This window comes from Mustela lutreola, chromosome X, assembly GCF_030435805.1.
Source record: "Mustela lutreola isolate mMusLut2 chromosome X, mMusLut2.pri, whole genome shotgun sequence".
Classification (NCBI taxonomy): domain Eukaryota; kingdom Metazoa; phylum Chordata; class Mammalia; order Carnivora; family Mustelidae; genus Mustela; species Mustela lutreola.
In genome coordinates, this window is record NC_081308.1 from 132,367,354 (window position 1) to 132,384,522 (window position 17,169).

The 17,169-nt window shown below is 40.2% G+C and overlaps 1 protein-coding gene and 1 long non-coding RNA gene across 6 annotated transcripts in view; one reads left to right on the forward strand and one right to left on the reverse strand.

Annotated features, from left to right (window-relative positions):
* The window catches only part of LOC131820885 (uncharacterized), a 211,335-nt gene that overhangs the window by 146,731 nt on the left and 47,435 nt on the right, over positions 1 to 17,169 (forward strand). The gene's annotated exons all lie outside the window — the stretch shown is intronic.
* Positions 1 to 17,169, reverse strand: part of F8 (coagulation factor VIII) — a 111,116-nt gene that overhangs the window by 70,458 nt on the left and 23,489 nt on the right. For all 5 annotated transcript variants that reach the window (XR_009349817.1, XM_059156716.1, XM_059156715.1 and 2 more), the window contains exons 5-10: positions 12,789 to 12,857; positions 10,592 to 10,696; positions 8,393 to 8,614; positions 6,114 to 6,372; positions 5,664 to 5,835; positions 123 to 216 (exon numbers count right to left, since the gene is read on the reverse strand). Coding sequence is in view for 4 of the 5 variants with exons in the window: in XM_059156716.1 (XP_059012699.1) it covers positions 123 to 216; positions 5,664 to 5,835; positions 6,114 to 6,372; positions 8,393 to 8,614; positions 10,592 to 10,696; positions 12,789 to 12,857 (921 nt within the window). In the remaining variant the exon portion in view is untranslated. The remainder of the gene's footprint in view (positions 1 to 122; positions 217 to 5,663; positions 5,836 to 6,113; positions 6,373 to 8,392; positions 8,615 to 10,591; positions 10,697 to 12,788; positions 12,858 to 17,169) is intronic.

The window sequence follows — 17,169 nt, forward strand, 5'->3', positions numbered from 1 at the left end:
CAGTGACCATCCAGTACACACCAACTGTGGTAAGGCCCATTATAACTTTAGTGCTCTTGAGACCGTGACCTCATATATATCTACAAGTCAGTAGGACTTAATAAAACTGATCTACCGCTTACCTTTTGGCAATCTCCCTGAGTGCAAAGGACTGACATCAGTGATCCCATGAGGGTAGATGTTATAAGGCCGGCTTGCTTGATTCTTAAATATTATCTGAAAGTATAAATGAAATACACGATCAAGTCCTCAAGCAACTAGGACTGACAGGAAGAGTGTAGATTATCTATCTTTGGAAGACAAAAGCAACTTTATATCCAGATTATAGGGGTTTGAGCCCAGAGAGACTTTCCATAACATTGCTCAGACAGCTACTTGTTAGGTGTTTCATTTCCATTTCCTTAAAGTTATTTCAATTGTTTCAGGAAGTATCCCTTGCACATTCTCAAACTAATTGAAATTTGAATGTCTGCTGAGGGCACCGCTTCCCCTCAGTCTTATTCCACCATTTGGGTACTAAATTCCCCAAGAGTGAAGAGGAAAACAGTGACTCAGGTGATAAAATCTTCACTGAACAGGCAGGCATGACCAGGATTACACGTTTAAGGATGGCTGGCAGTCAGTGTTATCTGATTGCATGAGCTTTAAATGGGAGGAGTGCCGGAAGAGTAGGAACACTGGATACATCAGAGCAGTCCCTAGATCTGAGGCTGGGTACAATATGAGGAGGAAAAACCAACTTCCAACTGCATTCTTATCTTAAAACCCACTCACTTGGTAAAACCCATTAAAGAGCTGATTCCTTGCCTGCAGTTAGGCAGCAGAATGATTTAGAAGAAAAATCACGCAGCTCTGCAATCAGCCTTTTAAAATTCATGATCACAAACATCAAATGATCACTCAAGTTACTGAGGTATCCTGTTAGGGTTTCCTAGAAATTAATCTTCCCACTTCCTTAGTTGATTAATATTTGGTTTCAGAGTCTCACTCTTGGATGCTTCTGTTTTCACTGAGAAAGAAAATTCCTTGTCCTCCTACCATCAAATCAATCCACCTATATGCATGTGAGAATCAACTCCTAATGCCAGCATCTCCTTTTTTGTGCAATAAAGTTGGAGCATCTTCCATTTTAACAACTTCCCTTTGAACAAAATATAGAGCCCAGAAACAGATCCATACAAATACGGTCAAATGACACCCACATGCAAAAAAAAAAAAAAAAAAAGAAAAGAAAAAAGAGAGAAAGAAAAAGAAACTAGACACAGACCTTACACCTTTTACAAAAATTAAACCCAAATAATTACATACCTACATAATTTTTTGTTTTTTTTATAAATATTTTTATTTATTTATTTGACAGAGAGAGATCACAGGTAGGCAGAGAGGCTGGCGGGGTGGGGGTGGGGAAGCAGGCTCCCTGCTGAGCAGAGAGCCCGACGCGGGACTTGATCCCAGGACCCATGAGACCATGACCAGAGCCGAAGGCAGCAGCTTAACCCACTGAGCCACCCAGGTGCCCCCATACCTACATAATTTTTTAAGAACTCTTCTGAATGTGAGCTGTCTCTACTTCCCCATTTATTTGCCTGTTTAACCATTTACTAATATTAGTAATGATTCATGGATATTTATTTTATACTTTGGGGTTTAATCCAATACTACTTTATTTTATTGTTCAAATTCTTCCACCTTGGCCATTAGAAACTTTGTAAATTGACTCCTGTGTCCTTTGACATTGTCCTATTCTTTTATTTTTGAGTACTTTTTAAAAAAACATTTTATTTATTTATTTGACAGAGAGAGAGATCACAAGTAGGCAGAGAGGCAGGCAGAGAGAAAGGGAAGCAGGCTCCCTGCCGAGCAGAGAGGCCCAAGCGGGTCTTGATCCCAGGACGCTAAGCTCATGACCTGAGCTGAAGGCAGATGTTTAACCCGCTGAGCCACCCAGGCACCCCTTATTTTTTGAGTACTTTCTTATTATACTCAGAATTATACCGATGTCTCCAACTCTAATCCAGAATCACATGATTTATTCTAGTCTGATTTTATTATTTTTAATATTTTATTTTTATTTATTTATTTGACAGAGAGAGATCACAAGCAGGCAGAGAGGCAGGCAGAGAGGCAGGTGGGGGGGGAGCAGGCTCCCCACTGAGCAGAGAGCCCGATGAGGGGCTTGATCCCAGGACCCTAGGATCGTCACCTGAGCTGAAGGCAGAGGCTTAGCCCACTGAGCCACCCAGGCGCTCTGGTCTTATTTTATTATTACCCTTTTCAGTAATGAGAAATCTGATTCCCACCAAGCGTCATCCATTTACTTATTCTTCAAACAGTAACAGTTTTGTCTATTTCTTTCCAATCTGAAAACTCTATTTTTTCTCCTGAGAACACTGGCTAGGATTTCTATTAAAATATCAAATAGAGATGTGTTCTATCCTGACCTTTAACAGAAGTATTTACCCCAAAGATACAGATGTCATGAAAAGAAGGGCCATCTGTACCCCAATGTTTATAGAAGCAATGGCCACGGTCACCAAACTGTGGAAAGAACCAAGATGCCCTTCAACGGACGAATGGATAAGGAAGATGTGGTCCATATACACTATGGAGTATTATGCCTCCATCAGAAAAGACGAATACCCAACTTTTGTAGCAACATGGGCAGGACTGGAAGAGATTATGCTGAGTGAAATAAGTCAAGCAGAGAGAGTCAATTATCATATGATTTCACTAATTTGTGGAGCATAACAAATAACATGGAGGACATGGGGAGTTAGAGAGGAGAAGGGAGTTGGGGGAAATTGGAAGGGGAGGTGAACCATCAGAGACTATGGACTCTGAAAAACAATCTGAGGGTTTTGGAGGGGATGGAGTTGGGGGTTGGGGAGCTTGGTGGTGGGTTTTAAGGAGGGCACTATTGCATGGAACACTGGGTGTGGTGCATAAACAATGAATCTTGGAAAAGAAATTAAATTTAAAAAAAAGAGTAGGATTTCTGAGTTTCACTACCAAGTATAATGGTGACTATAGGTTTTCCGCACATCTTTATTAGGATAAGGATGTCCCTTGCAATCTCAATTTCTTATGACTTTTTATTATGTATTAATCATTTTCTACATATAAGATCATGTCATCTGCAAATAAAGACAGTATTATTTCTTCCTCTCCAATCCAAATGTCCCTAATTCCTGTTTTTATTGTTGTTGTTGTTGTTGCTGTTGTTTTGTTTTTGGCTTACTGCACTAGTTTCCAATACAACATTAAATAGAAGTGACAAGAGTAGACCATTAATTTTTTTCCCCAGTCTTGGGGGGAAAACAATCTTTCACCATATAATAAATTTTTAAAAATGTTCTTCATCAAACAAGGACCCTACCTTCTGTTGCTAGTTCACTGGAATATTTTTCATCTTGAATGGGTAGTGGATTTTGTCAAACTGTTTTTCTTCACTTATTATGTAATCATGTGCTCTTTGTTCTTTATTTGATTAATATGGTATATTGCCTTAGTATTTGTATATTGAACCATCCTGCATTATTGTGGAATAAATCCCACTTGATCATGGCATATATTCTTGTAAAATTGTTGCTAGATTTGGTATACTAATGTATTGTGCAAGATTGTTGCATCTCTATTCATGAGGGATATTGCATTATAGTTTTCTTTAGAATTTTGAGACTTGCTGGGGCACCTGGGTGGCTCAGTCGTTAAGCGTCTGCTTTTGGATAGGGTTATGAATAACCTATAAGTATAAAGAATAAAATAGACTATTTTTATTCTCTGGAGGTGATTAAGGCATTCCAAGGCAGAAATCATAAATGAAAGATACCCAGAATATTATAAATAAAAAGACTGATAAAAGATCTTGAATACTATAGGGGCCCCTGGGTGGCTCAGTCAGTTGAGTCTCTGTCTTCAGCTCAGGTCATGATCCCTGGGTCGTGAGATCAAGTCCCACCTCAGGTTCCCTACTCAGAGGGGAGTCTGCTTCTCCCTCTCCCCATGCTTCTTGCCCCTGCTCATGCGTGTGCGCGCTCTCTCTCTCTCTCTCTCTGTCAAATAAATAAATAAAATCTTAAAAAAAGAAGATCTTGACTGTATAAAGACTAAAAATCTTTGTAGGACAAAAGTGCAAGGGACATACTGAGAAAATTTTTGAAAAATAACAACAATGTGCCAATATCCACATTGTATAAAGCCTTTTACAAACATGTAAGCAAGAGACGACCATTCTAATAGAAAACTAGACAAAATTTCAGGCAATTTGCAGAGGGTGTCATGTAAATAGTCAACAAACAAACAAACATGAAACAATATGCAATTTCACTACTAAGCAGAGAAATGCAAATGAAGACAATATATAAATACTTACCTCATCAAATTGGAAAATTTTCTGAAGGCTTATACTAGATACTGTCAATGATGTGGGGAAAGCACAGTAAGACACTATTGGTGAGGGTATAAATTGCGGCAGAACTGCTGAAGGCACTTTGGTAGTATCTAACAAAACTCCACACTGAGTTTTGTGTGAAGGCACAAAAAGGCAGTCCTTGTGTACAGTCTTTGGACCCCTACATTGGGGTGTTGTGTAAGAACGGGCCTGGGCCTGGGACACCTCCTTACCAGGCCCTGACTTGAGCCCCCATGGCCTATGGCCCGCTTATCACCCTGCTGGATCCGTCTCAGGGAGTAGTACTCCTTTGTTCTGCTTAGGCACAGGCATCAGTGGCCCGCAGGCAGGCCCTCAGCTTTCAGTATTTCAGTATTTCAGACTCCCTGGGGGAGGAGTTGGGATCCTTCTGTCTCAGCATAAGAGGGCTACACAGAGGCCAACTGCCCTTCGCTGGCTGCTGAGGGATATCTGTTACCAAGATGCTGTGGGCAGAGTGTTTGGATTTCTGTTCCTAGCACTGGTACTACTCCAGCACTGGTAATAGTTTCATGGTGTTCTGCTCAATACTCCATGTATAATGATCAGCGTCCTTCACAACATTTCGGAGCGGCTGAGTTGACACAAACAACCCTCTATCTCCAAATTGATTGTGAAAAAATAAACCTCTATTTTTTTTTAAACCAAGGCTTATTGAGTTTCCTGTTCTTTGCAGCATAAGCCTTCTTAATACCTTGTATCAGGGGTCAGCAGACATTTTCTGGATTTTCCAGATTTCATGAGCCATATCTAGTCTCTGTCACATGTTTGTCTTATTCTTACTATTCTTTACAACTCTTTAAAAAGGTAAAATCCAGGGCACGTGGGCAGCTCAGTGGGTGAAGTGTCTGCCTTCGGCTCAGGTCATGATCACAGAGTCCTGGGATCCCTTCAGTGATCCAAAAGCATACTATGAGCCAAATTAGGCTCATAGGCCATAGTCTGCTGATTCGTATACTACATGATTAGTGGGAAATAATTATATAAGGATATGTATCCAAGACCATGTACTGTTTCAAAGGGGTGACATGTTTAATGGGTGGCATTACATTTGTATTCTACATACTCCTATTTTTAAAACAAATGTATAATCTGTATTTATTTGTATAATATTTATAATTTTTAGAAGATCATATCCATTGAAACACAAGGCTCAATTATGAAGCTTTTAGAATCTCAGAATTCTCCAGACTTTGTCTTCATAATCACCCAATGTTATTTCTCTTCAACTTACCACCAGTGTGTCTCCAACTTCTCCATATAGTAAAGGTCCCAGTATTCCTGATTCATACTGAACAGCTTCACGAGTCTTAAATGTTTCATCTGTGTATGCCATAAATCGGACTTTTTTGTACTTCCTACCAATCCTCTGAGGACCATTGTTCAAATACAGATCTTTATAACTTCTGCATGAGACACAAACAGATGAGATGTTGGGATGGAGGACTCTAAGTAGAGGAGGCTAAAATCCAGCTCTAAAAGAGCTGAAATGATTTAATCGGTGGAAAGGCCTGAGAAAAATACAAGTCTGCCTGACGCTTAGCTACGTTAGTAAGGCTGTCTTATTCGACCCCGCATCTATCCCTAACCATAAACACGGCTTGAAGATTGGTCGCTTTGAATAATTGGGAACAACCTTTTAAAAATGAGGACGAGTTCACACCCAGTGTTACGAGGTGCTTACCCATCGCTGCGGGCGGGGTCTGAGGGAGCATAGTCCCAGTCCTCCTCTTCGGCAGCAATATAGTGCACCCAAGTTTTCGGGTGCTTCTTGGCAACTGAGCGGATGTGCATGAGAGGAGAGGAGTTGTCGTCGTCAAAGCTAATCACGTCCATGTCAGAGTCATACAGATCTTCATCATGATTTTCCTCTTCCTTATTTTTCATCCGTAGTTGGGGCTCCTCCGGGCAGCTATCTACTTTGACATAAGCTTCCATACCACCTGGGATCAGACAAACCCAACAATGTCAGATTCCTATAAGACTTGCCTTAGCTTCTACAACTTTGTTGTCTCTCACCGGGCCTAAGTGTTCCCTTCCCCACGCAAATAGCCTTATCTTGCCACTCCCCCATAGCTGCTACTTTCGGGTTATGATCTTTGCACTCATCACTTCCCTTCTGCCTGATTCTCCTCCATTCTATGTTTTATCCCTTTTTTAAGACTCACTCATGTGCTCTTATAATATATATATATATTATAATGATTTCTGTATGTATTCCACTGAAGTATGATACAAACCATTGGTTTAATAGGTTTATTAGGAAAAGTGTCATTGTACCTATAAATTTTAAGACATTCCAAGCTCATAAAAACATGAAAAGGTACAACTTAACAGTTAAGGAAATATAAGTTTAAGGTGGTACCTGGGCGGCTCAGTTAAAGCCTCTGCCTTCGGCTCAGGTCATGATCTCAGGGTGCTGGGATCAAGCCCCGCATCAGGTTCTCTGCTCAGCAGGGAGCCTGCTTCACCCTCTATCCCTGCCTGCCTTTCCACTGACTTGTGATCTCTCTCTGTCAAATAAATAAATAAATAAATAAGATCTTTCAAAAAAATATATATGTTTTATATATATATATATATGTTTTGAAAGATTTTATTGTATATGTTTTATATATATATATATATATATATTTTGAAAGATTTCATCTTTTGAGAGAGAGACCTCCTCAGGATCATGACCTGAGCCGATGGCAGTTGCTTAACCAACTGAGCCACCCAGGCATCCCATATGTTATATATTTTAAGAGCATGTCTGCCTGGGACCAGTTGCAAGCCCTACAACAAGTCTACTCAACACTCAAGTTCACCTTTGGCTTTATACTATGTGGAGATTAATAATTCCCACCCAAGCTATGCTATAGGGCTATTTTGAAAATCGATACTAACACAGACCTTACTAGATGATGGGGAATATGGTAGATTTCAGGAGGGGCAAGCAACTAGTCTGGGGTTCATATGGCTTTAAACATCATTCATTCTAGATCTAAAAATGTCTGGGGTCCAATAAGACAAAACATTTTTCTGAAAAATGAAGATTAAAATCAGTGGGAAAAAGTCAAAGCAATAAAACATTAAGTAAACTCCTCAAACTAGGTAATGACCAACCTGCATCCAAGTAAATGAGTTATTCCTCTGCAACTTTAGGATCAACTTCCTTTGTCCTCTAACATCTTGTCAAAATCTTCATAAATATTATACAACAGATGAGGAAAGAGGCCCTACTCTTCATCACTATGGGGAACTATAAACAAGGCAACATTGCTCATAGATCATAAGGGGAAAATAGTGGAGACAGAGCCAGATCAAATCTCTTTTCCAAGGCAAGGAATTTGAAGACTGCTAGAACAAACAAGTGCTGTTACACATGACATTTTCCTCCAACAATCCTCATGGGCCACCGCAGAGGAGAAGATGAAGAGGGCTGTTAGAATGGGCCAGCATAAAGAGTTAGCAGAGTAAATACACAAGAAGGAAAATGGGGGTGGGGTGATCGTGTTACATGAATTTTCAGTCTGTAGCTACAAATGAGGTCACATTAACAACAGTTTGAAACTGTATTGTTGCCCCAACTTGCTTAGACAGGCCCTCTAATCCTGTGCAAAGTCCTCATGAAGAAGTCTGAAAGCCTCACAGGGTGTTTCACATACGCTCACCAACTTCCACTCCCACACTGCTTCTCCCAGGGTCCGCTATTCCTGACAGGCTCTTTATTTCCCATGTCTCTCACCTCCTTCCAGGTAGTGCTGGGGTGCCTCCGTGTTTACCTGTAGTCTGGAGTTTCACGATGCTGCGATATCCTCTTGTCTTTGCTATTCATTGCTCTGGACATCACTACCATCACTAAACTAAAAATTCCCCAGTACTACTAACACTCAAGCCCTCTTACATTCAAGGTACAATAGACAGTAAAAGAAGAGCTGAATATTTATAATACTCATTTTCAAGATCAACAGATATTACCATGTTGGTGGGAAGGGATATGACAAAATAGTAGAAACTGGCCGAGGTCCATCAGGAATGTCTGAGCAGTCAGGAAAGTTATCGGTGAGATCTCCAAGGAGGCCTGGCGATGGTTTCTCACAAGAAATGTGTGACCTTCAAGAAAAATTGAGTGTACTTCGGGGGTGGTGCCCATTCCAATCACATGCCAATAAATTGATCTTTTGTGACATCCAGTCAGACCTATAACATAGGAATAAGACAGTTATGGTCAAGAAGTAGAGAACTTGAAATGGAAAACACGTCTCTAGGATAGGATGGACAAATTGACCTTCAAATTTTATTACTGACTGGAACCCAACTTTCCAAGGATGCTAGGGTACTGCCCAGCTAAAGCGCTTGCCAAGCTCTTTTGTCCTTGGCCTCTGTGCGAACACCTCTCTGGGTTTTTCCCCCTATTGTTTGGATAGCTTCTTCTTTTGCCTCCTTTCCTGACCTTTCATCAAGTAATGGATCACCTAGGACTCAGCCCAAGGCTTATTCTCATTAACAAATATTTTCTCTTTAAACAATATCAAAATTATGCAAGTGAGAGTTATTCTTCTCACCACTCTCACTTCTTAAGTCCAGTATGATACTAATTACAGCAATATAATTAATATTTACTGAGCACTTGCTTTAGATCAAGCACTGTTCAAATGATTAGCTATATGTTTAGATCTCACCCCGTTAAATACTAGGGCACAGCTGTCTCATATTTTGGCTCCTGAGGCTTTCAAATATACATATTTTTCACCATCATTACTACCCGCACCATCTTAATTCAAACTAGCTACCATTATCTGTTGTCTGTCTCAAGTCCAAACTCTCTAGTAAGGCCTAGAAATCCCTGAATGGGTCCTGTTTCTTCCAATGGAAGCTTTTACATCTTCTCTTTGTTCTCTGAAATTCCACAATCATAATTCTGTGGGGGGATCTTTTTTTATTTATCCTGCTGGGAAATTTGAATATGAAGACTCAAATATTTTCATCCTTAACACTTCTCTCATTTCTTTGGTTTTTAAAATCTGTTTTAAAGTGTATTCCAAGGGTGCCTGGGTGGCTCGTGGGTTAAGCCTCTGCCTTCAGCTCAAGTCATGATCCCAGGGTCCTGGGATCAAGCCCCGCATCGGGCTCTCTGCTCAGCAGGGAGCCTGCTTCCTCCTCTCTCTCTGCCTCTCTGCCTAGTGATCTCCCTCTCTCTGTCAAATAAATAAATGAAATCTTAAAAAAAGCATATCGGAAATCTTGTTTTACTTTCTGGGAGATTTTCTCTATTCTAACTACCTTCTATTGAGTTTGTATCTTTTTAAAATATTTTATTTATTTATTTGACAGACAGAGATCACAAGTAGGCAGAGAGGCATGCGGAGAGAGAGGAGGAAGCAGGCTCCCTGCTGAGTAGAGAGCCTGACACGGGGCTCAATCTCAGGACCCTGAGATCATGACCTGAGCTGAAGGCAGAGGCTTAAACCCACTGAGCCACCCAGGTACCCCTTGAGTTTGTATCTTGACAATCATATTCCTAACTTTTGTGAGCACACTCTTGGTTTCTTTTTTACAGAATCAAATTATTACTTGATTGATGTAGTATCTTCTTGAATCTTCATGAAAATACTAAGTAGACCTTTCGACAAGTTCTCTTATAAGTATTTCTTGTTTTCTTCTGGGATTATTATTATTTTTTGTTTATCTTTGCATATCCCTGTTATTTTTCAGGTTTCCCCTAAGTATTTGTTCAGCCTTGCCTGTCCACATATATTTAAGTAAGAGAAATCTGTGAGCTCTATGTACATGGGAAGACCTTCGTGTTTAGGTGACTAGAAGAGAAATCCGCCACGTCAGTTTAAGACCCCACCAGATGCCCGAATTCAGTGGGCTTTCCTCTGGGACACAGAGTTGTCTGAAGAGACGCAGAGAAGAAAGTTCTCGTGGTAAATGCAGATTTTTTTTTAAGATTTTATTTATCTCAGAGAGAGGGCAAGAGAGTATGTGTGGAGGAAAGGGTGGGGGAGGGAAAGGACTTCAAGTAGACTCACTCTTGACGGCAGCGCACAAAGCAGGGCTCCATCCCATGACCCTGAGATCATGACCTGAGCTGAAACCAAGAGTCAGATGCTTCACCGACAGTGTCACCCAGACGCCCTGACCCTGCAGATTCTGGAGCAGGTGAGTACGTACCTGGCAGAGACCTGTTTATGTAGCCATTGACTGTATGCATTTCACGCCGGGCCTGAGCAGAAGCCAGATAAGAAGACTCATTTGTTTCTGAGTGCCAGCTTTTCCCTGATGAGAGAGGAGGCAAAGACAGGGCCAGTTAAGTAAGTCATGAGTCACCCTCCCTCTCTGCTTCCCTCCCATGGGGCAAAGACTGCTCACAGCTTAAGCATTTTTGTTAGCACAGTAGAGTTAGGGTTAGCATCGATGACTTGTGCTCCAAGTCAGTAAGACAAAGGCAGAAGACAATTACCAAAAGGCAGACATTTCTTGCTCAAACTGATTATCTCTCCCTATATTTGTCCACGCCAGTAGATGGGAAGGGTTAGGGTTAGAATATTGGTGAGTTGGTGCCATGAGGACTTCATTCTATTCATTCACGGAGTCATTTAAAAGGAAGCAAATGAAAATCATCTTAGAAAAGGGCTCTCAGTCCCTGTCCTAATTGCTTCACTCAGGTTGTAGTAATGAAAACTCAAGAACATGAAAGCTTTCCAACCTCCTCCCTGAAATGAGTAACAGTGAAAGCGCTGTAAATATTATTATTGGGTAGCTGTCTGCCTGAACTTGGCCCTTTGTGTAAAGGGCTGACAGCGAATGCTGAAGGTTTCTTAAGCACCCAGCTAGACACATCTACTGAGCGCTACTGAGTGCTAGGCACCGAGGACAGAGACTATGCCTTCTCTGCTTACAATTTAGCTTGACTAGAGAAACTGACAATTATAACAGAGTGAAGAATCATGTAACAGAGATTAGACACAGAAAGGGGAAGGGACTTCACTCTACTTGAAGAGAAAGGGATGTAAAATCAAACAAGCAGGCAGTGATGGTTTTGTGTGATAAGGAGGAAACTCCAGGTGCTATGGGAACATATAAAGAGGCTTCTAACCCAGACCAGAAAGAGAAGGGAACACTTCACTTTCTAGGCAGAGGTAGCAGCATGAACAAGCAGCGCACAGCATATTTCAGTGTGACGTAAACTGTGCCCCAGGTGGCTGGGGCCCAAGCGGTGAGGCAGGGAGAGCAGCACAGTGAGGCCGGACAGGTCATCAGGAAGAATGGAGTGTCAGGGGACACAAAAAGACAGGGGGACTCATCAGGAGAGGGAAGATGCCTCTTCCAAAGAGGCAATGTGGGAGGAAAAGATGGTACAGGAGTAGGTGGCAGAAGCTCTGTGCCACATCATATTCTAAATTACTTAACTTAAATCACTTAATCCCCACCACTGTGCTACGAAGAAAGGACTATTATTACAGTTTTCAATGTGAGGTTTAAGTGACACAGTGCAATGCTGCCTGCCAGGAGCAGAGGGGTGGAGGAAACGGGAAATTGCTGTCTAAAGAAAATACAATTTTGGTACTTTTAAAAAGATTTATTTAAAATTTTAGAGGGGGGAGGGGCAGAGACAGAGGGAGAGAAAGAATCCTCAAGCAGACTCCCTGCTGAGCGCGGAGCCTGACACGGGGCTTGATCCCAAGACACTGAGATCAAGATGAAGCCAAGAGTGGATGCTCAACCGGCTGCACCCCTCAGGTGCTCCCAAACTTTCCATTTCAAGATGAGCCAGTTCCAATAAGATCCCACTTCACACCCAGAAAGGCTAAAACTAACCAGTCAGGAAATGACAGGTGTTGGTGAGTATGCATAGAAAGGGGAACCCTCCTACACTGTTGGTGGGAATGCAAGCTGGTGCAGCCACTCTGGAAAACAGAGTGGAGGCTCCTTAAGAAACTGAAAATTACTGTGATCCAGTAATTCTGCTTCCAGGTATTTAGCCCCCAAATATAAACCCACTAATTTGACGGGATATCGGCACCTTGTGTTTACTGCAGCATTACCTACAAAAGCCAAGACACAGATGCAGCCCGAGCGTCCATCAACAGGCAGACAGATAAATATAATGAAGGGCATGAGCCCAGCCTGTTATCCAGCTCCTCCATCTTCTTACCGGATAGCTCCCAATGGAACTCAGGCTGTACTTTTTCTTGAAACTCAGTTTCATCCCCATCTCCTTCATTCCTGAACAGTAGTTTATGATCTTTCTTTATAATCACTTCCTCTGGATAACAGCAGCCCTTATTCTCAAATACCAGATTAAATTAACATAATTAACATATCCTACTTTTTCAGGAGCCCCAAGTTCAGACTGCAGGTCACTAACCTTCATCAAACACAGCAAAAAGCAATACAAATTCAGGCAAGTCCTGTGTCCTTTCTCTGGCCAGACTCCCTGAAAAAGAAGTGAGAACATTCACCTTCTTTTGAGAATCCTCTCATGGGAAATCAACACTAGGAGAATACATCACTTCACGTACTGCTTTGTCTCTTGGGTTAACCCTAACCCTATTAACTTGACCACAAGTTAACTTGCTTCTTTGGTGTCAGGTGTCCTATACCAGTTCTTCTAAAACTATTTGGTGTAAATGACTTCTTTTCACTTCAGATTTGTTGCAGACCAGTACTTATATAAAATATAAGAAAAATGAATCACTCAGAAAATGAAATTAAAGAAACATGCAAAATACAAGCTCATATGATCATATGTCATATATATAAGCAAGTGTTCAGAACAAATATAAAAGAGAAAGATTATAAAAACTGTAAATACTGTTCAAGGAAAGTATGTATATAGGCAATTAAATATAGAAAATTTCTATTATGCTTTTAACTTTTTTTACTTTTGCAAAGTATTATGACCAAAATAACAATAATCAATATTAAACACCTATAATCACACTTTAAGTGAACACCATGTATACCAACATGCTTTAATTATTGAATTTGTTGGTTGTCTTCATTTGATTGGGAAATTTTCTTACTTTAAGCAGGAAGATTTTTGTTTATGTTCTCCTTTTTTCTTGTACTCTTGACACTTGAAGGTAAATCTTTGATTGGATGAAGAAAGTAACTCACCTATACAAATTTAAATTACAGGAAAAGCTGTCTGAAAACATTTGGATTCTTTTTATTTTTAAAATCACCAAATAGTGAAACTGACTTTTACTTTTGGTGTTTGAGCCTATGGGTCTTTTTTTTTTTTAAAGATTTTATTTATTTATTTGACAGAGATCACAAGTAGGCAGAGAAGCAGGCAGAGAGAGAGGAAGGGAAGCATGCTCCCTGCTGAGCAGAGATCCTGATGTGGGGCTTGACCCCAGGACCCTGAGATCAGGACCTGAGCCGAAGGCAGAGGCTGAACCCACTGAACCACCCAGGCGTCCCAAGCCTATGGGTCTTAACACGAAACCACCAACCATCAGGACACAGGACGGTTCCAACATCCCTAACTGTAACCCGTGGCAACTACTGATCTGTTTCCCATTGCAATATATTTGTATTTTTGAGATTGTCATATAAATGGAACCATTCAATATATACCCTTTTGAGACTGGCTTGTTTACTTAGTATAGTGCCTTAGTGATTCATCCATTTTGTTGTCTGTATCAGTATTTCACTCTGTTTTATTGATGAGGAGTACTTCATGGTATGGATATACCACAGTTTGTTTCAGCATTCACTTGTTGGAAAACATTTAGCTTGTTTCCAATTCTCAGCCATTACAAATAAAGCTGCTGTGAACACTAATGTACATACAGACTTTTATGTGAATATCAAGTTTTCATTTGTCTAGGGCAAATATTCAGGAATGGAAATTAAGTGTATATTTACCTTTATAAGAAATGGCCTGTAATTGTGACACCAATTCCAGTGTATATGGGTTTTTCCCTACCACCAAGCAATTCTGTGACGTCAGCTGGGTACCCTACAATTTAACTTAATTCAGAAACTATCTACCCAGAGATGGTGTAGATTCCCACAGTTTAACCTGTAAATGTATATATCACATTTAGAGCTATAACTAATTTTAAGTTACTCTTTGTATAACTATAAGGTCTACGATCATTGCACTATTTGTTGACAAGATGCTTCCTTTGAGTTATTTTTGCACCAGATCAATTGGGCTTATTTGTGGGGATCCATTTCTGGACTTTTATTCTATTTCACTGATCTATAGGTCTATTCTGTTAACACATGCTATGATTACTGCGGCTTTGTAGTAAATTGTAAAATTGAGTAAGATTATTACTCCAAATTTATTCTTTTGCAAAATCATTTTAGCAAATCTAGTAAGTACTTTTGCCTTCTCATATAAATTTCAGAATCAGCTTGTTTGTGACCACATAAAAAGCTTCCTGAAAATCTACAGACTGGGGAGAACTGAGATCTTTACTATGTTGAATCTTATAGCACAGAAACAGTATGTCTCTCTGGTTTCTTTTACTTTGTAGTTTTCACCATACAGACAATGTACATGTTTTGTTAGATTCCTAAACTTTCAATTTTTGGAGCTATTGTAAACATTCGTTCTTACATTCTGGTTTCCAGTTATTCATTGACAGTATGTAAAATACACATTTAAAATTTTTTAGTTTTCATTCCAGTTAGTTAACATATAGTGTAATATTAGTTTCAAGTGTACAGTAGAGTGATTCAGCAGTTCCATACTGCACCCAGTGCTCACCACAAGTGTCCTCCTTCATCCCCACCACCTATGTAACATTCTCCCACCCAACCTCCCCTCTGGTAACCATCACTGAGTTCTCTATAAGTAAGAGTCTGTTTCTTCGTTTACCTCTCTGTTTCTTTCTTTCTTTCTTTTGCTCATTTGCTCATTTTTTTTGTTTCTTAAGTTTCATGAGTGAAATCATATGGTACTTGTCTTTCTCTGACTTATTTCACTTAGCATTATACCCTCTAGTACCATCACTGTTGTTGAAAATAGCAAGAGTTCATTCTTTTTATGGCTGAGTAATATTCCATCATATAATATATTCCTACACACACACACACACACACCACATCACAACTTTTTTATACATTCATCAGTCAATGGATGGATGGCCCCTTTCCATAATTTTGTTATAGTAGATAATGCTGCTATAAACACTGGGGTCCATGTATGTCTTTGAATCTGTATTTTCATATCCTTTGGGTAAATACCCAGTAGTGCAATTGCTGGGTTGTAGGGTGGTTCTATGTTTAACTTTTTGAGGACCTTCCACCCTATTTTCCAGAGTGGCTGCACCAGTTTGCATTCCCAAGAACAGTGCAAGAAGGTCCCCCTTTCTCCACATCCTCACCAACACCTGTTGTCTCCTGTGTTGTTACTTTTGGCCATTCTGACAGGTGTGAAGTGGTTTCTCTTTGTGGTTTTGATTTGTATTTCCCTGATGCTGAGTGATGCTGAGCACTTTTTGACATACTTGTTCATCATTTCTATCCTTCCCCCCCCCCCCGAAATACTATTTACATCCTTTACCCATTTGGGGAATACTGAAGGGCAATAAAAACAGAAATTCCCTGCCAGTTTGGTGGTATTTTAAATTCTGATGCCTTTCCTGACCTGTTTGTTCTATTTGATTTTTAGGATTCTCAAATGGCTGGGCTATGCATTTTGTCAAGGTCCTATAGTTGCTCAATGGGAGATAAAGGCATTATGTTTCTTTCATCTTATCCAGACTAGAATATCTGTTGACTTTTTCAAAAGATTTTACTTTTTAAAAAATTGATTTTATTTATTTTGTTTTTTTAATAAGGATTTGATTTTTTTTTAATTTTTTATTTTTTATAAACATATATTTTTATCCCCAGGGAAGGATTTGATTTTTAAGTAAACTTTATACCCAATGTGGGGCTCAAACTTAGAACCCCAAGACCAAGAGTTGCATGCTCCACTGCCTGAGCCAGCCAGGTGCCTCTCTGTTGAATTTTTAAGTCAATTTTCTGCCAATTAATTCTTTTGATTTTAAATTTATTTGTTTATATTTTATATGTAAACAGTTTTGATTATTTATTTATTTATTTATTTACTCACTCACTCACCCCACGTCCAGTGTAGAGCCCAACATGGGGCTTGACCTCATGACCCTGAGATCAAGACCCAAGCTGAGATCAAGAGTTGGATGCTTGGGGCGTCTGGGGGGCTCAGTCAGTGAAGCATCTGCCTTTGGCTCAGGTCATGATCCCAGGGTCCTGGGATCGGGCCCCACGCTGGGCTCTCTGCTCAGCAGGGAGACTGCTTCTCCCTCTCCCTCTGCCCCTCCCCCTGTTTGTGCTCTCTCTCTCTCAAAAAAACAAATAAAATCTTTTAAATAAAAACATGCTTCACACATCACATATTACCATGGAAATGCAAATTAAGGCAATTTGATATCACTACATACCTATGAGAATGGCCAAATTCCAAATCACTGGCAATACCAAAAGCTGGTGAGGGTGAGGAACAGCAGGAAGTCTCATTCATGCGAAATGACAGAGCTACCTTGGAAAAGAGGTTGGCGGTTTCTTGCAAAAGAAAGCATACGCCATACGATCCAGCAGCTGTGTTCCTTGGCATTTACCCGAAGAGCCTGAGAACTATGTGTGCATACAAACCTGCACATGGATATTTACAGAAGATTTATTCATAACTGTTTAAAACTTGGAAGCAACTGAGATGTCCTTCACTGTGCGTGGATAAACTGTGGTCCATTCAGACAACA